Source organism: Talpa occidentalis, unplaced genomic scaffold (assembly GCF_014898055.3).
Source record: "Talpa occidentalis isolate TD23 unplaced genomic scaffold, MPIMG_talOcc4v2.1 talOcc4.4, whole genome shotgun sequence".
Classification (NCBI taxonomy): domain Eukaryota; kingdom Metazoa; phylum Chordata; class Mammalia; order Eulipotyphla; family Talpidae; genus Talpa; species Talpa occidentalis.
This window is the reverse complement of record NW_023604295.1, coordinates 102695631-102720980: the sequence shown is the minus strand read 5'-3', so window position 1 is coordinate 102720980 and position 25350 is coordinate 102695631. Positions and strand designations below refer to the sequence as shown.

The 25350-nt window shown below is 50.3% G+C and overlaps 1 protein-coding gene across 1 annotated transcript in view; it reads right to left on the bottom strand.

The window, feature by feature from the left end:
- Positions 1-3910: 3910 nt before the first annotated feature.
- Positions 3911-25350, bottom strand: part of SLCO2A1 (solute carrier organic anion transporter family member 2A1) — an 81132-nt gene continuing 59692 nt past the window's right edge. The window contains exons 4-14 of the mRNA XM_037525967.2: positions 23704-23931; positions 22776-22874; positions 20552-20688; positions 18890-18968; positions 18153-18317; positions 16945-17134; positions 15126-15291; positions 12673-12836; positions 9218-9282; positions 6788-6911; positions 3911-5887 (exon numbers count right to left, since the gene is read on the bottom strand). Coding sequence (XP_037381864.1) covers positions 5767-5887; positions 6788-6911; positions 9218-9282; positions 12673-12836; positions 15126-15291; positions 16945-17134; positions 18153-18317; positions 18890-18968; positions 20552-20688; positions 22776-22874; positions 23704-23931 — 1538 coding nt within the window. The 3' untranslated portion in view covers positions 3911-5766. The remainder of the gene's footprint in view (positions 5888-6787; positions 6912-9217; positions 9283-12672; positions 12837-15125; positions 15292-16944; positions 17135-18152; positions 18318-18889; positions 18969-20551; positions 20689-22775; positions 22875-23703; positions 23932-25350) is intronic.

Genomic DNA, 25350 nt, shown 5'->3' with positions numbered 1-25350 from the left:
CTGAAACCGAGTCTTTTTGATTCCCATCTCTAAGCCTGGGGCACCAGGGCTAGGAAGGGGAGAGAGAGGAGGTGGAAGGTGGTGGCAGAAAACAGAGCAGCTTCCACCCCACCCTTGGCTGGAGCAGCCTGGAAACACAAGCCATGAGGGAGGCTGCAAATGTCTGCGTGGCCAAGCATGCAAGGGCTTCCTGTGAGTTTGTTGGGAGTCCCCACTGCTGGGACTGCTCCTTGAGAGTGTAACATGGCCCACTCAGGACCCTGCCCCAGATTGGCTGAAGCTTTGAGGCTTTCTAGATCCTGACTGTGCAGAGGTGGGCATGGGCACTGACCCAGGCACCAGGACAGGATAGTGCCATCAATAACAGCCTGCTGTCAGCCCATCCTCAAGACACCCAGGATCCTCTGAGCCCCAGCTGCCTGTCCAGCCCTAGACTCTGCTCTTCTTCATGGGCCCTGTGTCCAGTAAGTTATTAGAATGTACACAGATTTTCTTGCTTCCTTACCTTTGCCTAGAATGTCTTCTCCTGTACCTTTGAGTAGTCTCTTGAAATCAGTTCATCCCTCAAGACCAAGGTCAAACCCCTTTTCTGCTCTCACAAGAGAAGCAGCTCATAGCATTTGCACTGTCCCCTGTGTTAATATCTTATTCTTGCTCCTAATTATGTGCTCTTAAAAGGCAGGGACCGCGTGTTTGCTATCTTTCGTCTGCATATATATCCAGAAGTAAATGAACAAGTGGAGGCCCAAGTGACAACTGGGCTCCATCTGTAGCCTAGGACTGGTCGTACTGGCCTTCCAGGCTGGTGGAAGCTCTGGGAGTGAGTCTTCCACTGCGGATTAGCTTCTCCACTCCTTCTCAGGGACCTGGCTCAGGCAACTGTTCTCAGCTGCTCAGCCTTGGCCCTTTGTCCAACAAATCTCTCCCATCGCAAGAGAAACTTTCCCTGATCCTGTTCTCTCTCTCAGCACTCACCCCTTCTCTGCCTCCTCTGAGCCACCTTCTTCCCATTTCCCCACCTCTCTGCAAACTGCCTCAGGCCTCCTAGACCTTGACTGGAAATCATCTCCTCACACTTTGGAATTCAGCAAAGGTGCTGCCCCTTTGAGTCACTTTTCCTGACTGGGCCCCTCTGCCACCAGCAGCCCTATTTCAAAGCTGACTTAAATATCCTAGTGAGTGCCTATGTGCCCTGAGATTGGCCCCAGTGGTAGAAGATTCTAGTGCTCCTCTACAGCTGCTTTTTGTCTCTTCTGAGTTTACAGGAGGATTATCCTTCCCCACCTCCATGGCAGGGACATTCTACCACGGTGAAATGTGATACTTCTGGATCAAAACATTTACTTAACAGTAAGTGCAAGATCTTCAAGGACTTTCTGCCCCCGACTCACCAACTGTGGCAGGTTGTTATGCAATGGAGGCACGTGAGGATGCAAGCAGACTGGATTACTGAGCCCCATTTGCAGGCCACTGCCCTGGAGTCACCCAGACCCACAGTGGACTTTAGGAACTCCTGTTGTTTCATGTGGCAAATTGGTATCTGATTTACCAGTAATACGAGTTTGTTAACTGTAGAGACCTGTGTTCATTTCACTTATTGTCATCATGGTGTAGCAGGTACCTAGGGGGAAGGGACTTAGCAATGTGGAGTGACCCTGTGTTGTGTGGTCACACTGCAGGGGTGGGGTTCGGGGAGAGAGGATGAATGAGCAGCGTGTGTCCTGGAAGAAAAAAAAAAGTATCTTATTTAGGATTTTCCAGGGGCTTGCCCAGAACCTGTTTATATATTTAATCTGTGATGAAAGATTATAATAAATCTGGCTTTATTGGCAGATGCACATTTCACCCAGGTAGTTAGTTCCTATGGTTTTAAAGGTATTTCTTGGATTTATTGGGTCTCTCTCTCTCTCTCTCTCTCTCTCTCTCTCTCTCACACACACACACACACACACACACACATACACAGTGTCCCCGCCAATCTCTCTGGGAATCTGTAATATAATAGACACAATATTTAATGTCAATTTGATACTGATAGGATTCAGCCCCAGCTTAAATGCACCCCTCCCCCTCATTGAGAGCAGTTAGAGAAAATTATGGCATTGTTTGCTTCCTAAGCATAAATCTGTGAACCCGGCACCAGGTGGGGGTGTTCCCTTGAAGGTCTCTCTGTGTGCAGATGTCTCAAAGTCTTTTTTCCTGAAAGCCTGTTCCTCTTTGTCCCTTTCCCCCAAGACTGTCCTTTAGCTCATGGTGCTACAGGGCTGTTTAATGAACATTTGTAATGTTCTTGCTACTTGACTAGAACATGGGTTACCTGGTTCTTCCCATCTCTTTTACCCTCCTGACATGGCCCTCCCTCCCTCCCATGGGTCTGTGAACCTCACTGGGAACTGAGGGGCCTCCCCCATTTCAGGCCCCCCCACCTCCTGTCAATGTGCGATTGACTCAGTGAGGCAGCTGGGGCTGGAGGGGAGTGGGCTGCGCAGCTTGACCTGGGTCTAGGCACAGTCGGTTGTAATTTACGTGGTGTTGGCCATGATGGTTATTTCCTTGATTCCAGATTCCTCATCTTCGAATGAGGCCTCGAGATAAATCTGGCTGCTATCACAGGGCTGTGGTAAGGATTGCCCCAGAGGGCACTGGTTCAAAAGATGACTTATCGAGATAGGGGTGTGATTCTCATGGAATTCTCCCTTTCCTATGCCAATAAGATTCAAAGAAGGGTGGGATAGAAATGTTCCTACAGACCCTTCCCTCTTGGCTTATTTGTACAGTCCTTGAGGGGCTGGGGGAGGGAGTGGAGCAGAGGGTCGGCCCGTAAGGCCTGGATGGGGAGGAGGCATAGTTTGGGTGTGCACAGGAGGTGGCCTCACCCTGGGACTTGGCCTTTCCAAAATTTCCAGGCTCAAGAGAGAACCAGGGCTACTAAGGGTCTCCGATTGGGAAGGAGCAAAAATTGCACAGTGGCAGGACACATGGATCTGCTGATGGCCCTGGGGACCTGACCCACAGATGGTGGTTGATGCTAAATTTCCAGCCAGTCAGAAGGATGGGGCGTGAAGTTAGACATAACTGATTGAAAGAGATAACTGATCTCTTTGCACTCTCAAGTTCATAGAGTAAGAATTCCACTCTCAGTGCATATAGGAACCCAATATAAATGTGAGTTCTTGGATGGCTTTGCCCGCACACTTGCTCCTGATTGCAGCCTCCCAGGAGGTCAGATCCCCAGGCTCCCCTTCTCCTGTCATCCCTCACTCGTATTTGAACTTACCAGAGGCCTAGTGAGTCTAAATTTCTCAGTGGCCTGTGTGCAAGTGAGATCCCCCAAGGTTGTGCTGCACCCACCACATGAGTTACAGGACCACCCCCATCAGCCTCACATGAGGGGCCAGTTACAAGTGTCACTTTGGGAGTCCTCTTTGGGCCCTTGGAGATAGATAGGTGGAGGGGTTGCCAATCTGCATTTTAACATGCTCTATGATAACCAAAGACTCAAGGATGTTTGTTCAGCTTTGTTCTTCAAGTGAAACGAAGGTGACCCCATTCTATTCTCTACTGGCAATGGGAAGGAAAGATTTGCTGTGGGAGCAGTAGTATTGGCTGTGACCAAGTGATCAATCACAATTGTGATACTACTTCTACTTTGTTATCGTGGACTTGCCTGTCATGGCCAACACCACTTCTGGATTTTAAACTCAAGGGCAGTGATCAGCTTCCATGAATCTAGCACCACCGGCTCTGATGGTGATCAGAAGGACCCTGCACCAGGGTTATGGGTGGAGAGTTGCAGCACCTCTGATTCCCATGGCCACAGGCCCTGGAAGGCTGTGCACTGGCACTGCCTCTGGCCAGACGGTTCTGTCTGCTCTCTGACAGAGACACTTGATAGCACAAATTCATGACCAAGTTTTATCAGTAGCAAAACTGTAATATATTAATAGCAATATCATAAGAGAATAAAGGCTTGGGAGGACAACCAATCTTCCAGAATCTGAGGGTTTGTAGTCATTGTTCAAGAGCTCAGCTAAAGGCAGTGTTTTCAGAATTTGTTTAAATTGCAGCAAAAAGGACCAGGGTTAGTTGCAGGGAAACATTCCCCAAGCAGAACCATTTTAAATGCTGAACTTGGCCTGTGAGTTTGCATGGAGCCTCCCTTCCTAAGGGAGATCTTTGGAAAGAAGTCTAGTGGCTTTGGAAACAGTTGCCAATTATAGTTTTCGCAGAGCCCTCATCTCACAGCAGGTTGGCCACTGACACACATTTTGTGGCCACTGCCATATATGACCTTTCTGAAAGTGGCTTCTGGAATGTTTCTGAAGGGTTCTTCCAAGAGGAGTGGCCAGCTGCCCCAGGGGCTGGGTGAGTGAGCACTCTGTCCTGCAAAGGCACAAAGGATCAGACTGGTGGGGCATGGAGGGTCAGGATCCTGCTGGCAATCTCTGGGTTCTTGCTGTGTCTCCTTCACCCTCATTGAGAACACTCTGGGAGGAGGCCTTAGTATTGATGGATGGAAGGGAGGGGAGATCACAGGGAAGCTTGGTGGAGAACCACGTACTGGCATTGTCTTGCTCAAAGCCCATCTCCAATAAATAAAAGATCAGTTGATGAAAGGCCTTCTTTGCTGACTTATAACTCTGACCCTTTACCCACAGCAGCAGCATTTCTTGACCCAGGACCACAGGGGATGCCCACCTCTCTGGAGGCAGTGAGAAAAGGCTTAGAAAATGTTGATATATACCAAGTGTATTTGACACCAAGGAAGTCAACCTCATTGGCTTCTATTTTGTGGGCCGCAGTGCGCCATCCAGCTTGGTGGGCTCTGATATTCCCTCGGTTTCATCATTCACTTTTCTGCCATCTTGGAGACCACCTCTCTTCACTTGGCCAAGAGGCTGAAGGCCAGATAGGAAAGTCTGTTTGAAGCTGCTGGAGAGACTTGGGGAAGGTGTTCCTATCACTCTGAGATGAGAGGCTCATCCCCACATATTGAGGGTGGGCAGCTGGGTGTCAGGACCATTTCACAATCTTCCTCGGGCCTTCATCATGGTGTGGTTCTCAGTTTGAAATGTACTCCCACGTGGACAAACATGCACAGACCAACATACAGAAGGGTCTAGAGTTAACACGAACAGCATGTGGAGGCTCCATCTTCAGGGTGTCTTAGTCCCTGTTCTGGTGCTGAAGGGTGGGGAACTGAGCGAGGCCATCTGGCTATACTTCCTAACACAGCTGCTTCCAGGCGGGAGGCGAGGATCTGACGGGAAGGGAACCAGCCCCTCCTGGGCTCTGTACTGATGCCAAACCTAGAGGCAAAGGGGACGACAGCCAGGCCCCCCTCCCTTGCCTGGGTCTGGTTAGCCCACTCCCTTTCTCCTCTGGGCAGAAACCCCTTTCCCTTTCCACTTAGTAAACCATCCCCCACAGAGCTGGTGAGGGGCAGGGGCTGCCTCAGTGGGCATCCTTGCTGGAGGACCCAGTATTGAGGGGAGCCTGAGCATGTGGGGACTCCTCCTAAGGAGCCAGGAGAGACCTGGTCCTCCAGCTCTGTGCCCACCCAGCCAAGGTGCATGGCGGTCCTCTGCGACCCTCGGGGGGCCTTTGGGAGGAGGAGGAGGCAGGGAAGGCAAATGGTGATGGGGTTTTCTTTCTTATTTAAAAAACGAAAAGGAAATGCTGTATTAACATTAGTAACTACAGGCATATGAGAGTGGGCAGGGTCCACTCTCTGAGCAAGGTAGTGGCCCGGCTCAGGGTCAAGCGTCAGATGAGGCCAGCAGCCTTGTCCTGCACGTTGTACTCCTTGTTCTTCTTAACCCGCCAGCTGGTGAAGAAGAGCAGCAGTGTGCCCAGTGCCTTGTAACCCATCTGCAGGCCCAGGTACCTGTGGGGCAAGAGGACATAGGACCGGGGAGGGGTGTGAGAGGCTCTGTGGCCCGAGTTCTGGGGCAAGGGCATGGCGTAGTGTCATTCCCTCACTGGCCTAAGGACTAGGTCATCACCCTCAGGTAAGGCTCCATCACCACCCAGGTGGGGCCATTTTTCTCATTCCTTTGACAACAGGGTACAAGTCTCCCTGAAAGGGGGAAGGAACTAGACCCAGGACACCTCACATGGTAGTCCTCACCTCCCCACTCAGGAGTAAGAGAGGGCCAGAGATAACACAGTAGCCAGCCTGGAGGGGCCTGTCCTCCCAGCACAGCCAGAAAGAGGGGCGCCATCACTGCCCTCATGGTGTCCCCCTCTGGGCCTTCTATACCACCCTACCCTGTTTCCAGACTCCATGCAGCCCACTGTTTCTAGTCTATGTGGTGATGGCAGCAGGTGAGGTGGCTAGAAGGGGTGCAGAACTCAGAAGTGGTGCAGCTAGGCTGGGGTCGACTAAGGCAGGTCCCCTGATTCCCTCGGCCATGACCCATGATGGGGTTACCTCTTTCTGAACAGCCTGGCATTTCTGAACAGCCTTTCAGGATGCCAGCCTGGCATCATTCCACAACCATGACTTCTCTCTTGGATGAAGCCACCCCTCCCACTTTGGGCTCTGTGCTGATGCCAAACCTTCTGCTGATGTCCCTCTTGACAGTCTACGGGGGCTGCAGTGGAGGTTCTAGAGTAGCTCCTGGCTAGTGCTGTTTGAGCCCTGAAACGTCTGTCACAGGTGACCTGGCACCTATCTATGGCAGTGGGCCCCTGGCCCTCTCCCTTGGAAGCCTGCCTGTCCTCACATTACCCACAGAGAGGAGTAGATGACTGAGGCCTGGACACTGGCCTCCTTGGCACCCACCTATCTCGGAGACTGTCATTGTCATAGTAGGCACAGGCTCCTCGCCTCCCTGAGCACTGCGCGTTCCACCGGATGCAGGCGGAGTCAATGGTGAGGCCATACAGGGCAGGAGATGGCAGCCAGGCTAGCACCAGTGGGAAGAGAATTTAGAAAACCAAGGGTTACTTGGAGCAGCAGGCAGTGAGGCGTCAGGCAGGGTGAGGAGTAAGCGCTCCCCAGCACCCTGCCTGGTGCACATATGTGAGAACAGCACCGTGTTGCTCTGGGGACCACAGTGACTTTGGAGGAGGATTAGCTCTCTGTGAAGGCCACTTTCTCCTTCACAAGAAGGCTTGGAAGAGAAAAAAGACCTGAGGCATCCTCTCAGGGCAGAGAGGATCACAGAGGTCACCTGGATGCCAATCAGACAAAAACATAGTTCCCATACTTGGGATTTGTCCCAAGAGGCCACATGCTGACCCCCACATTGTGGCAGGCTCTTGAGGCCGTGGGCTCTTCAAGTCCTCATGGTGGCTGGGTGCACTCATTTTAACAGCAAGGCGAATGAGCTTGAGGAGATAACTGTCACCTAGCCAAAAGAGTCAGGGCTGGACTTTGGAGCTTAGTCTACAGAAGTTCAACCCCTTGTCTTCTGGTACACTGAGCTGCCCTATTGGCTTAGACCCACAGCACCCTGGCTGTTCAGAGCAACTTCCCCAAAGCTGGCCCAGGGACTATGCCTGACCAATGTTAAGTCTTCAGAATGGCCTGTGTCAGTAGTGGAAATTCTAGGCAGTCAGTGAACTGGGGAGGGGTGGCTAGTCTTCGATCCATACCCAGGCCAGGCCACCAATTGCTTAGAACCACCATACTGAGCATAGCCTCTCAGACTGTTCAGGAGCCCTTTTTTTCTGGAGCTTTAGCTTGTGGCTCCAGTCCTATGTGGGACCTTCATGAACCACCAGCCCCACTCAGACCCTGTTTGCTCCCAGTCTCCAGGTGAATGGGGGATGGAAACCAGCCACAAGGACTGACCTCTGATGATACTTCCCTAAATAGAAACAAAGTTCAGAAAAAATTTTAACAAATCCCAGTGGGGAATTTTAAACTTGCCTGGATTTGTAGCTACAAAAGCCTTTTTTTTCTACCACAGGGTGGAACTGCATTCTGGGGTGATGAAAGGAATCTTTCCTGGCCTGGGTTTTCTAACTGTGGTCCACATTTAGTTATCTGAGCTCAGGTGAAAAAAACAAAGGCAGCAAGTGCTTTGAGCAGAAGGAGAGAGCTGGTTTTCAAGGTGGCTGGAAGAAGTGGGGCAGGGCTCTTCAGGGTCTGTCCCTACCCCTGGTTGGCTGTGTGGAATGCAAGATTTCCTTCCCAGTGGAGCTCCAGAGCAAGTGCTAAATGAGTATTAGTTCTCTACACTGGGGTAGCTCCTGCTGCCTGGTGTCCTCTGTGCTTGTACTATGGGCCAGAGAGGGTCCAAAGGGCTCTGCTCCAGGGGAGAGGGTCTAAAGGATCAAGGGGCCTGAGGCCAAAAAGCCCTTTTAAAAGAGCTGGTTCATTCCTCATCATCCACCCTGGCACAATCAAGGGCCTGCAAAGGCTCCCAGATGGGAAGTCACCAATGCCCCAGAATGATAATGGAGCCACAGCAGGGTGGAGAAGGGACCTGGGTCTTGGATAATAATGCACGGTGGATTTCAGCATTTAAGGTTGGAAAGTGAGTCTTGGTAGTAACTGAAGTCCTGTTGTCGCAGTCGCATGGTCCCTGCTGCAGCGCACCCACTGCATCCTCATAAATAGGTCCACAGTTGAATTACTTCCCTGTTGCTGTGAGGTGCTCATATTAGTGCCCAGTATTTATTGCCTGATATGTCAAAAGTGCTTGGGAAAAGGGGGTGCTGATGAAGCCACAGCACCCCCACTCCCTGCCTATGCACCCCAGGGTGCTGGGTGTTGCCTGTTCCCCACAGGGAGCTCGCCTTCCTGGTGCAGAGGCCCAACTTGCGCACAGCTCCGTTGCTTGCTGGGCTCTGGGCTGCCTGCGGGCAGGCAGGGTTGCCAGCAGAGGGCCCCATGTGGAAAAACTGCTTAATAGGTGTAGGAGGTGTAAACTGCAAGGTGGGAAGGAAGCCAGGCTGGGCTCAGCTGCCCTTCTGACCGAGACAGGAATGCAAAGGTTGTTTTGTTGTTGTTTCTATGGCGAGTTCTCAGAGAAAAAGTAAAAAATACCTGCCTTTAATTCTGTATTCTCAGCTGGGTCTGCTTTTCATTTTTCCTGACCTCACGGGAAACTGCTCACCTAGGTGCTTGCTGTTGTGCTGATTTTGCACAGCTTCTTTTTACAACAGAGATGAGGCAGGGATTTCCCCAGTCCCACCCTGCACCCCAGCACCCTTGGATGTCTGGGGCCATGCTCAGGAAGGGGACCACTCCTCAGACACTTACCCAGAAGGCGCATCAGCAAGAACTGTACCCCAATAGCAAATGACTTTTCTTCCTGGTTTACTACACTGGAAAGGAAAACAGGAAATCAGCCTTGCAGGGACTCAGCCTCGCACGCCATCCCTCTGATTGGGGACAACCAACTTCAAGCGTGTCAAAACCTGTTTTCCCAGGGCCTGTCAGCCACCTGGCTGACCAGATGTCCTTTGGCTGCCAGGCACTGCTGGTGTGCTTGTCAGTGGACCCCCACGCTTGAATGCTGGTCCAGCAGCACCTACAGACTCTGGGAATGGAAATGCATGTTCCCAGGCCACACCTCAGATCTCAGGTACTCTTGGGTGCGGCCCAGCCACCTGTGTTTTAGGTGCTCTCAGGAGACTCTGATGCACACTGATGTTGGAGAACTACTCATCTCTGTGACTTTCAGGGCTGCCTGCTTAAGGGGCTGAGTGCAGAGGAAGTTGGGGTAGTGAAAAGGGGCCTGAGTGTTTATAACACAGGACTGACAGCCTCCCGAGGAGTTGATGCAATGTGTAATTAGGACCTGGACTGTCAACTCTGTGTGCAACTAACAGAATCCCTCTGCCTCTGACCCACTGAGATCAGTGGTCTGTGCAGCCACACAGGGACACACCCACAGAAAGTTGCCATGTTTCGTTTAATGCTCTAACATGACTGCCTTGACATTCCTCATAAGTTTGGAACCAGGAGCCTCACATTTCCATTTTGCAGTGGGTCCTGCAAAGTATGCAGCCAGCCTTGCCCATACCCTTCCTCCTCAAGAGGAGAGTTGGGTTTGGCTGAGGAAGGAGATTCAGAGTGAGAGAGAGGTGGTGTTGGTGTTGGAGGTGGTATTGCCAGGCCCCACCAGCCTGGTGGGTATGGAGTGGAAGACACCCCCACACATGAGGTGGGGGGCCAGGAGCTGGTGGCTGAGGTGACTTCACTCCAGGTTGTCCGTGCTTTGAGGAAAAATACTGTTAGGTGGGTGATTGTGAGGAAAAGTTGAGGGGACCCCTGGGAAGGGAACTCAGGTATCCCCAGATCTCAGCACATATTTTGTTTTACCTCCACCACCACAATTCTGCTAGCAAACTGGAAAGAGGCCTTCTGCCAGCTCCTCTGAGGGAGCACCCCATGAGGCAATGCTCAATGGGGTATACCAGAGGAAAGAGGCTCCTACTGAGTTCCCCCCAGTGGAAAGTGCCACAAATTTTTCTAATGGATGCTCCCTTTATGCTTACAGATCTCTCCAGCAGCTGCATGCATAATAGATGTCTCTTGTCTTGGTCCTTACTTCTGGGCAGACTCCCCTAGATTCTCAACTAAATGGGCTTTGGGCACCCCAGTTCAACTTCTGGTGGTGCTCTAGAGATCCTTCTAGTGTCTGTCCCATTAGCTGGGCACTGAATCAATGCTGACTTTCTGACTACTTCTCTCCTTCCCCATTTTGGGGGAACTGTCACGTCTAGCCTGTGTTCCTTGGATGGGGACCAGGACTAATGGGAACAATATCTGGGTTGCCCATGTCATCTGTAAACCTTACCTTCTTCATATAAAATAGCAGTCATTCCTTCAGCTCTCCCAGTGGGCTTTATATTTAAACTCTTTAGTGTTACTGGGGTCTCTTCTCCAGTTGCTCTCCCTGACCATATTGGAAGGGAGAGATTTTCTAGAAAAGCCATTCTGTGATTGAAATTATGCTCCTTCTCCACTATTTTCCCAATGCTGGACTTTGTCCGAGTCCTCTAGGAGGTGACCTGTCAGAGACTGCCCTCTCCCCACTACTAAGGATTGCCCTATGAAGTGTCCTGAGCCTAGTCTCCTCATTATGGCCATCCAGATTTATTGTCAAGCCCAAAAATGGTCTGTCTGACCTGGGACTTAAGAGGGGATCCCCATCCATGTGCCTTATGTGAAAACCTCAGTATGTGGAATACACAATTTGGGGGGTGGAGAAGAAGCTGACCATAGTGTTGGGAGCGGCACCCTGCCATGGGCTCCAGGCATCCCTACTTGTTGTACTTGCTGAGCATGCTAAGAAGGCGGGGTTCGGCTGCTCCCTTCCTGGGCCATTTCTCAGGGTTGGCTGCGACCAGCAACCTTGGGACAAGAAGTGAAATCTTTCCCTAGACCAAGAGCAGACTTGGTGTGTATAAGCAAGGGATCTCCCAAGCTCAGCACTCCTTGGTTGTCACTCCTTGGTTGTCACTTAAGCTCACTGCATGTGAGTGTGCACACACACTGCATGTGAGGGCCCATCCGTGCCACCCCATAAGAATTGGGGGGCAAGGATTAATGATGCAATGTGAGGTTCATGCTGCCCGTTGGGCTGTGAGTAGCAGAGTCTTTTATGTTTGACTCAGAAGTGTCCTGTCTTCTGCCAGCATGCGTAAAACAATAACAGAAACAGGAACTTGGTAGCTGGCAAGCTCACTTGAGAGTTAATGTGCAAATAGGGTAAAATCTCAGACCTTGATAAGTGGCTGTTTCTGCTCCTTCCTTATCTCCTAGCCTTGGGGGGGGGGGGAATAGGTCATTGGCACCTAGCTAGCTATTAATAATAGTAATTATTATAATTTGGTTAATAGTGATAATTGACCAATATGTAAAGCACCTTGTATTTAGAAAGCAATTTACCACATAATCCTGACACCACTCCTCTGTGGTCAGTATCCTTCATTATCCCCATTTCATAAATGAGCAAGCTGAAGCTCAGCGGGGCTGGCAACACCCAAGGACACTGCCAGCACATGGCAGAGCAGGGCCTTTGACCCTGGCCCCTGGCCACCCAATCCTGTGTTTTCCTCTCTCTTGTGAGGCAGGCGGGGGTAGGCTAGGTGACCGAGGCTGTTTTCTCCTTGCAGAGGGGGAGGTGAAGGGAGGGCCATTCTCTGGCATTTCGCTGCCACTGTGATGGGACTCCACTGCCCTCCTCACCTGCTCTGGCCACTCTCCCTCCTGACCTGAGATCTTCATTCTGGCCTCTATATATTCGGCTTTTCTCATTTTCATCCTTTCCCATGTCCCTCACTGTCTCTGAAACCTCCCTCAATTTTGTGCATCCAAATGAATTCTCCTCCCTCCTCTTAGTTCTTTTAGCATTTAAAAGAACTAAGGATTTTTAGAATTTAAAAGGCATTTCCCCTGTGGAGGCTGGCGGCCTGGCCTCATCACGTGACTCAGCCATTCTCTAGCTCTGCTCTCCAGGGCTGTCTGCTCCGAGCAGAATGGAGGTGCCAGGAGGTGCTTGTGGACATTGGGAGACCACTGGGGAGGCCACGCGCAGCAGGCACAGAAACCCCCTGCGTTAGTGGTATCTGCACACATCACCAAAAGCAGAGCACATTCATGTGCAAAATCTCTGAGGGCCAGAAAAGGGAGAAGCAGGTGGTGGGCACAAAGCAAAAGGAACTGTAGAGAAGGAGAGGCCAAGTCCGCGCAAGGGGCACACTCACCGCAGAACCATCATGTAGAGGGGGTTGTGGGAGATGCAGGCTATGAGGGACACGAAGGAGATGAGGAAGATGGCTGGAAGCAGGGAGTGGGCACACGAGATGGGGCATGGTCCTGTTTTTGCTGAAGCTGATCCTCCTGTCACGCAGCTGCAGTGCAAATAGGTCTTGAAAAGGAAAGGTGGGGGGTGGGGGTGAGACACCTGCAGTTTTTTTCTCCACACACTTCAAACACCTATGCCAAACCCTGCAGCGAGCCCTTCAGGCTTCAGGACCTCTACCCTCTGCCTTCTGGGTCCCTACTAAGTGGGCCATGCTGCATGTGAAGGCTGGAGTGGAGGCCAAGTGAGGGCTTCAAGGCATCCCAAGGGCCTTTTCTCTGCCCACTGTTGGGGCAATAAAAACTATTCAGTTTCTGGCTGTCTGGGCTCCTCCAGTGGCTAAACCTGTACAGCGAAATGCGGGATTCCATTGCCAGGCAAGGCCCACCCAGCTTGGGACGAGGAGCCTGCCCAGCAGCAGCGGTTTTGGTTTGTTGTTTTTGCTGTTGGCATATCTATTGGAGGGAGGATGAGGAAGGTATAAATAGAAGACTTCGGTGGAAACACCACTGAGCTCTTCATCTGTCATGCTTTTGTCTGGGGCTTTCTGCCTGAGGCCTTGTCCAGAGAAGGAGGTTTCTATCTCAAGTCTGCAAGTCCATTTGACTCAAAACTGTTGTGCAACTTGACTGCTGTCCATGTGGGTGGTCTTCACCTTCTCTCTTGTAATGTCTTGCGGTCTATGACCATTTAAGTGTGATAGCAACTGGGGGGTGGTCAGCATTGGAACTAACGAGTTCATATGCTTTTTCTGCCAGAGAGTGGGAACTATGCACTCTTTTTGCCTTGGCTGTCAGGAAGCTCAGACACGTTATATGCAATATTGCTGCTATTTCCCTCAGTCTGGAATCTGGAATTTTGTAAGCAGACTTCCTCCCTCGCCTACCCCCCCCAATTATGCTTTTTCTTGACATGGTAATGGATATACTTCCGCTGTTGTTGGAAACATGTCAAGATTATTTCTGAAAGTAGATGAGTAAGAGTTAAGTAAATAAAGATAAGGAAACCACCGAAGTCACCACAGACTATTCTGATTTGAAGACAGCTAACAGAGCATCTTGTATAAGCTTTTGTCCTTTTTCATCTTGTATAAACTTTTGTCCCTGCTCCTCTGCCCACAGAGGTATCTGTGGAGGCAGCCTTGCTCTGTCTTCTCAGAGTAGGTGGTAAGTGGAGCTCACTTTGCCCATACCCTTCAAAAAGGTGGAAGAGGCTCACTATTCTCCTTGGGGCATCCTTGGGGAGACTGCATGACTTCCCATTGCTCTTAGGGAAAATAGAACATCTAACTCTTAGCTTGGTCTGCCTGGCTCTGGTGCCTGCCTGCTCCCTGGCTCAGCTGCGTGTGATATTCCTTTCTCTGTTTCAACTCTGGCTTTTTCTCTTTTTTTCCTAGCCCAGTCCTGGGGACTTGCACTTGCAGTTCCTTTATTGAAATACTTCATAGGGTTTTCTTCTAATATCCCTTCTCTGAGGTGTCCCCAGGCACTCCCTTTCCCATCAAGTGTCTTCGTGGCACGGGTTACTAAACTACCTTGTGCATTTTTTTATAGACTGCAATCTCCATGAGAAGAGGGAGCTTGTCTGGTGTTCAACTCTGAATCCTTAGTATCCATGACCATGCTCAGTGTTCTAATCATTTGTTGGCTAACTAAATGAATAATTCAAGTTGATTTGCTGTTGGCTGACCCTAGTAGTCTGGAAGCCATAGTGCTCAGGGTGCTGGGCAGGACCTCACGAAGTGAGCCGACTGAATGTGGGCTGCATGAGTGAAAGGCTACAGGCCTAGATACATGGCCTCGAACGAATGTGTCCGCAGTGTCTGACCGGGCAGGGGTCTGGGCTTGAGTCCAGATATGCTCCTAAGTAGTTATATTATTTCAGGCTAGTTATGTGTCCAGGCCTGGGAGCAGAGGTGTTAAGTCAAGCCCTTGTGATCACTGCTTCTGGCTCTAACTTTCCAGGATCACATCACAGAGGCCCTCTTCCCTTGATTTATCTGGGTCAGTCTGTGTGGCTTTGCAGCACAGGCAGGACACAGGACCTAGGGATGCCCATTAGGATCTGCCAGGAGACGTCTTAGCTGAAATAGTGCCTTGGCTTGTTTCTGCTGAGCATGATTGGGCTTCAAGAATGTAAATTTGTTGAACACTGGTCAATCTTTAATTGGCTTTAGGATGTAGGTATCTGGTCATGGCCCTAGGGGAGGGGAGGTAGAGAAACAGCGGGTGTGGCTCAGAGGAGACCAGGACGCTGAGCATGAGCCTGGTGAAGTGCTGCCCATCCTGGAGCCAGGCGTGGCCTGCAAGGACACACGCTGAGCTTGAGACCCTGCGGGGCTTCTCCTGCCCTTACCAGTTGCTTGGAATCTTCAGTGCTCTTGTTGATGTTGCTGCAGCCAGCATGGCAAGGGGAGAGGTACTCTATCCCATTGTCTCCACAGACCGGGTGGAAGATGGCATCGGTGCATGAGCAGTTCAGGCGGCAGGCAGGAGGCTGCGGATGTATAGAACTTGATGTGCTGCCAGCAAAACAGGAAATGGTGAATCAAACAAAGCAAGACCAAAGAAGACTCTCTCCATGCCAGCCTAGTATAAGTTCCCTGCCTGGAGAGTGCGCCTGTGTATCTCTGTTTGTCTTGGGTCAGTGCCACCTGGGATCTGAATTATGCCTATTGGAGCCAACGGTGAATTTGCTGCTGGTTAGTGCGCAAGGTATCTCCTCGTTTCTTCTGTGTCTTGGACTCCAAACCCACCAACTGCTGGTTGGACAGCTTGGTCAGCAACTCCCCTAACCCCCATGCAAAAGGAGTCAAGATAGCCAGCCCCCTGCAACTGTGATGAAAGGTGGCAGATGCTTGGGAAAGTCAGAGCTGCTCTTCCTCTCCCTCCTGGGCTAAGGCTAATGGCAAAGGCTGGGAGCCTTGGAGGTTATCAAAGGTCGAGATGGCTCTATCTCTACTTCTACACAAACACTGCCCAGGTCGCTCATCCCCTGAGCTTTAACTAAAGGGATTTCACTGGCTGGTGTCACCACTCACACTATCCCCCACATCTGGTCTCCATGATCTTCTTGGGAGACAGTTGGGATAGGGGCTGACAAATCATCACTCATAGCTCTGCTACAATAACCGTACGAAATGATGGTTAACAGTACTGTGATATCTCTTATGTGCCAGGCACTTTGTGCAGTTATCATAGTAACTCTACAATTACCCTCCTCTTGTGGATGAGAAAACTGAAGATTAGATGGCAAACTCATGAAGAGCGGTGCCAGCACCAAAACCCAGTCTCATGACACAGCCCTGGGCTAAACTCCCTAGAGTCACAAATAGGCCCAAAAGTTTCTCAACCTCTCTCAGTCCATAGCCTGCAAAAGACCAGTACAAACTGGGGGGCCGTCCACATCCTGAGCAACCTTCCCTTCCCCAGTGCTCCCTCTCTCCTTTACCCACCAAACACAGAAAAGGTTATTTCAAAGCGAAAACACCAAGGCTGAAAGGCGCCATATCTCTGATTGTTGCATGCTTATTGGGAAAAATCTAAAAGAAAAGGCAGTTGAAAGGTGGCACCCAGGAAGAAATGAAAAATGCTCTTTGCCCAGCACCTTCCCTCCCAGGCTACTAAAACTTTCCAGACTTAAAACTGAGTACCCTGTTGCTTTCTGCAAACCAGCAGGTGTACTTTACCTGCCCTCTTCCTCATCTGCCCGCAATTTTCAAATCTGCCATCACTTTCATTGTTCCTTTCCAGAACTTTTCAAGACTCCTTTCATCTTTCTTCAGTAACTCAATGAGACTGTAATTCTAGCCAGCACTTAGCTGATGCTAAACAGAGCTGGCTTCCTAATGCCTGTGGCTCACAGCCCTTACATATTCATCCTGAAACTGAACTAATTAATTTCTGGAGCTTCTTAAACAAACAAACAAACAAACAAACAAACAAACAAACAAACAAACGCTAACCCTGATTACCAGTGATCCACTATAACCCTTTGCTCTCTTCTAATAAAAGAGCATACTATTTTAGACTTGGTTTTCTAAGTTGCCATGAAAGCGATTAGATCAAAAAAAAGAGAAGGAGAGAAGAAAATTGGGAAAGCAGGAAGACACAGGCAGTCAGATCCAGGCTCTGGCCTTGGCAAAGGGTATCTCCTCACCCCTCATTCCCATTACCTGGGGGGATAAACCTCTGCCACAGTGGGGGTGGAGCATCCCATGAAGAAGAGAGGGGTACAGAGGATCATGGAGATGGTGATTATGGTGGCAGCCACTCGGGGGATGGTTTGCAGAGAGAAAACAAAACGCTTCATGAGGATTCCGCCGAACAGCATCCCCAAGGCCGCAGCAGGCAGGTTCACAGCACCTATAGATGGAGAGAATCTGGTCTGGGGTGCAAGCCTGAGGGTGTGTGGGCCACAGACACCAAGCTGACCTCAGAGAAGGGGGCTTCCTGAAGGCATGCTTGCTATGTTCCACTGCTATAGTCATAGCCGACATTAACTGAACATGTGCTGTTTGTCCGGCCCATCCATAGCATTATCTCATAGACGGTTGCCCTGCCTGTGCAAAGAATAAAGAAGGAAGTGGGGCTCTTGCAGCCAAAGGGCTGTGGATTAGTGGTGCATTTATTGAGCACCTTTCATTACCTGGATGCTCATTGCATCCTCATGTGACTACATGGGGTTAACAAGGCACATGTAGTGACCCCTGCCATCCAGAGACCCAGGAGGGATGAAGATACAACCAAGGGCCACACAGGAGACCAGGGGTTATGCTCTGTCTACCTTGTCACATCCATTTGGGATGAGTAATCCCCTTGGTACTTGGTGGGACCACACAGTGGTTCTCAATCTTGCCTGCAATCTTGTCCCTATAGGGGGCCCTACTCACTCTGCTTTTATGGATTGAAAATGCTCCTGCATTTTCCCCAGCTTTTCAGGGGAGCCTACAGTGTGGCTGGGGTAAGAATCACTGGGCTACAGATTCTCATCCCCCAGCAAATGCATCCAAGTCCTTGGGAAAGAAGGAAAAAGAAGGCATTTTTATCTAACTCCAAATTTGAACCTCTCTCTTTCCTTTGTGATTCCTGTTGATGACAGGGCCTTTGGGAGGGTGTCAGGCTTCCGGTTCCTCTGACAGGGAGGAAGGCAGCCCCTCGCCTCCTCCCACTTCTGCTTGGAATGATATGGGCCCAAGAAATCGTCCAAAATCATTCTGGATTGCCAACCAGGAAAAATGTCCTTGAAATTCTTTCTACTGGGCAAGTCCACTGTGGCTCCTGTCTGTGTCCGGTCTGGCCTCGCCCATCCCTGCATGGGCAGCAGGAATGCCCAGCCCCTCCCTCAGCCAGAGCCACTACTCCCGCGGCCCTGGGGACTCACCGATGAGGAAGTTAGCATAGGCCGCGGAGGCGCCATACTGCTTCTCCAGGAACTTATTGAGGAATGTGGAGAGGCCGGCAATGACGGAGGAGAAGGTGCACTGGCTCAGGACCACCAGCATGAAGAGTGGGTTCATCAGGAGCCTTAGGAAGATGCGGGGAAACCCTGCAAACAAACTCCCCTCAGGGACCAGGCCTCCATGGCAGAGAACTACTGACTGACCCCAAATTCCTCTCTTCCTGGGGGCGAAACTGAGGTGCCCAGTCCAGGGGCACACAGCTCCTCACACTCCAACTCAACATGGTCACGGGCTTGTCAGAAAAGTTATGGGTTGTCAGAAAAGTTATGACCTTTTTCCTATGTGTCCTATGCAAAAATGAGTCATGACTTTTCTGACAACCCGATAAAAGGAGGATGGGCCTAGGAGAAGGCAGGTAGAGGGTAGACAGAAAAAGGGCCAGTGCTGAAACATTCTCCTGACATGCTGGCCACCTCCACATGAAAGGAAGAGAGAGAAGCACAGGTGGAAAGACCATGGGGATGGGGTTGACTCTGCCTGAATCTGGATCTTCTGGTAGTCCCTGGGCCCCTGGCAGAATCCTTCTGAGAGATGGACAATTACAGAGCACCTGCTCTTACTGCCCCTCACCACACACAATACCGCATGGTCTGGGGGTACCCCCTGATCCCTCAGCCCAACTCTGAGCTGGCCCACCCAGGGCTGCCGAGTAAGTTACGTTTAATGAAATCCACCAGGGAGCTTCTTGGCTTGACGTCATCCATCTTCCTTGTCTCATCCACTATGGCAGGAGATCGCTGAAGGTAGCAAAGATGTTGAGTGTTAATGGCCCAGGCTTCCTACAGCCACCCTTCCCAGGGCCCTTGACCCGTCTAGCCTTGGTGGCTCTGGCCTGGGGAGCAGTAAACAGCCCAGGTTTGAATGTGAGAGGCTGTCCCGTGTTTTGGCCGCCGGCCACAATGCATCTATGCCAATTGTCTACCAAGATACCTTGGGCTTATATTTTCATATCTAACGTTCCCATGACTGATACCAAAAGGTGCTTGATTGGATCCCACTCCTTGTTGATCTGTCATGGGCTCAACTTCTTCTCTGTCCTCAGATCCCTTATGGCTTCTAGAACACTCTAGTCCAGCATGTCCTGATTCCAATTCTCTCTTTCTATCTCCTCTGTGGAGTCCTGCTCACAGTTCTGTCCTGGCCCTCTGCCAGAACATCCTGTGTAGACTATGTCCCTCTTTTGAACTCATAAGTTGCTCTAAACCACACAGATGCAGGATCCCTGAGCTCTGACACTGTTAGGGATTGCAGGGAATTCATCTCCAGGCATAGAAGTTCCCATTCACTGAGTGCTTACTCCATGTTGGGCTCTATGCCTAGCATTCCACATGCATTGTCCCATTCTTCACAACCTTCTGAGACAGGTACTCTATCTCTCCAACATTTTAGAAAAGAGGAAAACTTAGGACAAAGAAACTTGCATAAGATGACACACTTAGTTCATAAGTAACAGAGCCAGATTCAAACTCAGGCTTGCCTGACCCCAAAGCTACAAAGGTGTACTACCGACCTCTGAAATCCTTCCTGAAGATAAGCTGAGACTCTCTGCTCTGCACCCCCAGGCTGCCATTAAGTTCTGTCTCTGGTTCAAAAACGTGAACCCCCTCTTTCAGTAAAGCCCTTAATGCGTCCTTTAGTGGACTCCAAGAGCATCCACGCCTGCCCTTGCCTTCGTTCTCTAGTAGCCGTTCCTTACTGACTCCCTAACCTAGTTCCCATGTTGCTCCCTAGGCTTTCACTAGACACAAAAGCACCCTGAACTGCATGGAATCAGAACAAGTTTTAGACACTTGGGTCTAACATTGAGATCCTCCACTCAGACTTCTTTTCCTTGTTTTCCCATTTCATCCTTCTCTGATTCTTTGCATCAATGGATATGACTAGAAGATACACAGGAAGGACTCTGCCCAAAATATGCTACACTCTAGCCCATCCACACTCTTTTTGGCACCAGGAACCCCTTCTTACTCAGTCACTCAGGTGCAAACATAGATGGGCCCTATTAAATGCAAAAGTCAAATGTGTCAGGTCACATAGATCTTACTGGCTTTTAACCCTTCAGTTCAACTTAGAGGAATGAGTGTTTCCCAAACTACATTCTCTGGAGTTCTCCTGGTCGCTGAGATCCTAGGGAACACTAATTAGATACCCTCTTTTGGAAAGTCACCCTCCCCTCTCAAAGTCTCTGAGAAACGCTGCTTCATAAATTTGTTTACATTTCACCCAGAATTTGCTAAACCTCCTGCAGCTTCACAGTTTTGTTCAAGCCCTCCTTGTCTTAAACTTCTAAAGGCAGAGTTATGCCTTCTCAGAACCTTACCTCTGCTCCTCTGGGCATTGTTCGAGGAAAGAAAAAAAAGGGGAAAGAGCTGAGAACCAAGGAGGCGGAGGAAATGAGCAGGCCCAGCCACCAGGCTCCAATCCATCGGGCATCTCTGGGGCTCAAGTTAACTGCAGCTGAAGAGATACCAAAAGTGATTGTTGGATGAGGACATGATTTCACCTACTGGAAAGAAATTCTTTCAGCAGGGGAGTTTTGTTGACTTCCTTCCTGTGATGAAGATGAGGTAAGCCATGAGTTAGAACCTAGGTCAAGAAAATATTTCTTCTCCAGGCCATTCCGGTCTTTCCAGAGGATTAAGAGAATCAGAGAATTTCCAGGACGAAGGACTCAGAAACTGCACCTCACTTTTTTATTCCCAAGCCTTGGGAGGAATAATGATGAAGGCTGCTGACTCTCTTGAGGGCTAACCACAAGTCAGACATGAGACCACATTACATCTACTACTATCTTGCTGGTTTTCCCAGCAAGTCTGGTAAGATAGGAGATGTTCATCCGCCTCCAACCAGTCCAGCGACAGGATCAAAGAGACTAACCTTGGCTTGGACCTAGTGAGTGCTGTTTCATTGGTCAGTTTCAAAGCTATGTCTTCTTGGTGCCCAATCCTCACCTCCTTAACCACTGAATGCTGCTGCCTCCCCTCTTTATTGATCCCTAAGAATCATAATCTCCCATAATCTCCAGCGAAACAACCACCAACAGAGTGGGTCATCTGGCCTCCTAAGGAGAAGGTTTCTCTTGGTGAGTCTCCTGCCTACATCATGCTGCTCTTTGTAAAAACCACATGAGCACAAAGGGAGAAAGAAGGTGGAAAAACAACCCATCTCTGGACTCTGTCCACAATGGATGGGAGCTCAGTTGCTGGTCTTGTTGGGCAACCAAGAACCAAGTCAGGAAGCACCAACAGAAGGACAAAGATGATTAAACCCTGAGACAGAGCGCTCCCCCTGGCTTTCCCCTTTCATCTGAAATACTAACAGGTGACATTGTGGTTTCATAATCCAAGGGACAGGAGCCTCTGGGCTGTGTCAGCATGCTCGGGCTTAACACCTGCCTACATTCTCTGATCTGTGTGTCAGGCACTGATACTCCTTTCAGTCAGATCTCTGGCTGGTGGGAACTTCAAGTGCCATTCATATACTCCCTTCACATTCCACCACTGGCTTTGTCGGGGACTCTCCCTCCCATTACTCTCTGTGGAACTCTCACCCATCTGTCATGTTCCATGCAGACATCACTGCACTAGGGAGCCCTCCCTGCTGACCTTATGCAGGAGGTTTTCTTCTGGTTTTGGAACTGCCAAAATGCTTTGCCTGTCTCTCCCTGACCTGTGGGAGGCTGGGGGGCATGGACAAGTTCAAAGGACATCAGTCCTTGTGAGATTCATCTTGGGACTAGCTTCATGAATGGTCCCTACCTTAGTACTTGTGCCCTTCTCCATGGGCTGCATTTTCTCATTCTTAGATACACAGTGATTCCAGTCCATACCAGGTTTTTTTTTTTTTTTTTTTGAAGAATAAGAGCTTATACCTGTCAATCTCTTAATATAGGCATGTTCTAATATGCACAACAGTTCTATTTTACTAATATTAATTAGCCCAGCTTTACAGATAAGGAACTCAAGGCATGGAAAGTTGAAGGTCCCCAAGATCACTCAACTAGTAAGAGATGGGGCCAGGACTAGTTCTCATACAGTTAAATACAATGTTCTATACCCTTCTGGATGTGAGTCATAATCCATGTGTATGTTTTATGTAGTATTTCTTCTTTTATTTTTTACTGAAAAGAGCTATTAAATATATATATATATAAATATATATATATATATTTTTTTAAGCACTCACAACCTTCTTGGAATCAAAGAACCACAGGACTATTTTTAGTACCACCATCAGGAAGGGCGGCTTTGCTCTAAGTCTCCAGGTTTTTGCTGCAAGCTTGAGGGCAGAAACTTGTTTTCTTTAGCAGCAGGTCCCCACAGCTTCCGGCATGGGCCCTGGTCAGTGTTGGTGCACTGTGCCTGCTCCTGACTGCCTGAGGGACTGCAGGAGTGAGGGCAGGCGGGAACTAGGGGGTGAGAAAGGAAGGGAGGGAGGAGGCTGCCAGGAAAATTTAGAGTTGAAACTTCATTCTCTGACCTGATTGGATGGAGGGAGGCTGCTTGGTGGGGTTGGCAGCAAGATGGAGTTCTCTGTACACTCACCTGTGTCCACCCTGCCGAAGTCCACAAAGATCTGCAGCATGACAGAGCCCAGCAGGTACCCAAAAGCCGGTCCAAATACAGAAATGGCAAATAGGATGGCTGGAAAGGGGAGCAGATAAGGGAGGTTGAGAGGTATTGAGAAGGTATGGCAACTCCAGGCTCTTTTCCAAGCTGAGGGATTCCTGAGATCTGTCAGAAATCTGTCCATGTGTCCCTGGCCCTGACAAGCCCATAGCTATGGCATTTCCCCCAGAACCACCCAGGATCATGGGCTGAGCAGAACCAAAGCTGTTCTTCAGCCCACTGCCTGAGAGATATGCAGTCTCCAATACATTAAAGAAGCCAGCCCAGAGGCATGCTGGTGGGTGAAGCTCCCTGCAGAGACAATGCCAGTGGTCCTCGCAGGGGCCCGTGGAGCTGCAGAGGCTATGGGGGTGGTCTGTCTGTCTGGGGCACAGGCCCTGCCGATGCTCATGGCTTGTAATAAGGGAAGAGTTTAAGCAAGCAGACGGCCATCTATCTGCTCTGCATGTGCTTCTTTGACATCAACCTGTCCCTAGTAGACAATTTAGGGGAGACATGTGTGCCCAGCCTATGCCTACAGGACTGGACAAAAGAAGTAGCTATACTTGACATGGGGCTGAGCAGTTACATGATCACCAGTCCACCCACTACATGGATATTAGCCCCATTCTGCAGATGAGGAGTCAGGTCTTGGGGCTCAGCCACCAGGACCACACGATTGGTAGGTAACAGAGTTGGCATTCAAACCAGGTCTGCCTGATCCCTGGACCTGCACGCAATGTAACTCATTGTTACATTGTAGGGCAAAAGGGGTTAGACCTTGATCTAGATTCCCAGGTCTTGGAGCAAGTGCCACGTCAGGGCCTGACCCTTCCCTGCGGCCCTCTTCAAGAGTGAGACTTACAGATGTACAGGGGTGAGTTGTTGGGCTCCGAGAAGTCATCCACATAGGATATCCCGAAGGGCTGAATGGGCACTGTCCCGATGCCGGCCAGCAGCTGAGCGACCACCATCAGGCCCCACATGCTGCTGGTCTCCTTCCGGGAGTCCTGGCTAGTGCTGTGGCACCTACTAGGGGGTGGGTCCTGCCAATGCTTTTGACAGAGCTCAGCTTGTAAGTGGCTGCTATTTCCTGCAAGAAAATGCACACCAGTCATCACCACCCCGTCTCCAGCTTCTGCCAGCTGGCCTCCCAACCTGGCCTTTCTCCCAGCGCCTTTGGAAAAAAGCCAACTCCAGGTCAGAGGCTGTGCTGGCAAAAGGACATGGTCCCCGAGGACCACTTCCTTCTACTTGGCTACCAGGAGTGATTGTAGAAACAAAGGTGAGAGCATGGGATCCCAGGAGCAACCTTTTTGGAAGGGGAGGACTAGTCCTCTCATGGATGTCCACTCTTGCCCCTCTGTGGGCACTCACAGGGAGTTGAGCATGGAGGGACCAGTACTTTCATCCCTGAAGGACAGGGCCTTCCAGCTGGAAAAGGGAGGTCCAGGAGGAAAACCCAGACTTGTTGGCCTTTGGTACCTTTATACTCAGCCTTAGGCTGGGCCCCCAGGTTATAGTTCTCTTTAGCAGGACAAAGGTCAGTCTGTTCCATAAAGATGATGTCTCCCCCAGCCCTAGCCTGGGTTATGATGGTGGGGCCCTCACTCATGGATGAGCCTGGCATTGCCTTCATACTGGAGGATCTACTGCCTGAGGCATTTATTGTCCTCACCAACCCTGGACAGCTCCCAAGAAGCACAGAAATTGGGAAGCTGAAAAGAACCTTGAGACCCTTAAGTGGAACCCTTGTATTATAGATGAGGGCAAAGGTTGCACACAACAGAGCCAGGATCACCTCAAAGCTCTCTATTAGGGTCCCAGGTACCCTCAGTGTGGCCATGGGCACCGTGCTGTCTGGGGCTGCAGGGACCAGATCTGGACAGATGGCCACTTCCATGTCCCTGCTTTTAATTTGGCCCCAGTGAAGCAATCAGCATTGTCAGCTCTCCAAGACCTGAAGGGCTTTTGAAGGCTGCTTCCCATGAGATCCCTTCTTTTCCTCTATTTCAGGCCAACAGAAACCACTGTGATCACTGGTCTCAGTGGGTTGTACCCTCAGTGCTCCAGGGGTTGCTCACTCAATACTAATATGATAGGCTTAATTCTCATTTGTGCTGCTCCTCAGAGGGTACAGCCTGAAGAAGGTGGGTCTTAAATCCCATGGAGAATAAAATGATGGCTGGGGACTATAACTGCCCCTCACTTTTGATGCTTTCTGATGCTGATGTGCTCAGGGCTGCTCTGGATGGTGGGGCTGGGTGGGTCTGTCCTCATTGCTGTCCTCTCCCCTCTTGCAGATGCACATGTTTCCTCCAGCCTGGCCCCACCATCGCCTGCCCTCTGCAGTAGTGGCTGTAGGGGATAAGTTTGAAAACTGCTAGCTTAGGGAAGTCTGTCCCAGGAAAAGAAGGGAGGCCAAGATATGTCATCCAGCTCTGACACCAGCATCGTGCACCCAGGTCAGCAGCCAACACCTCCTTCCTGTCTATAGTGAGTGTCCTTTTGT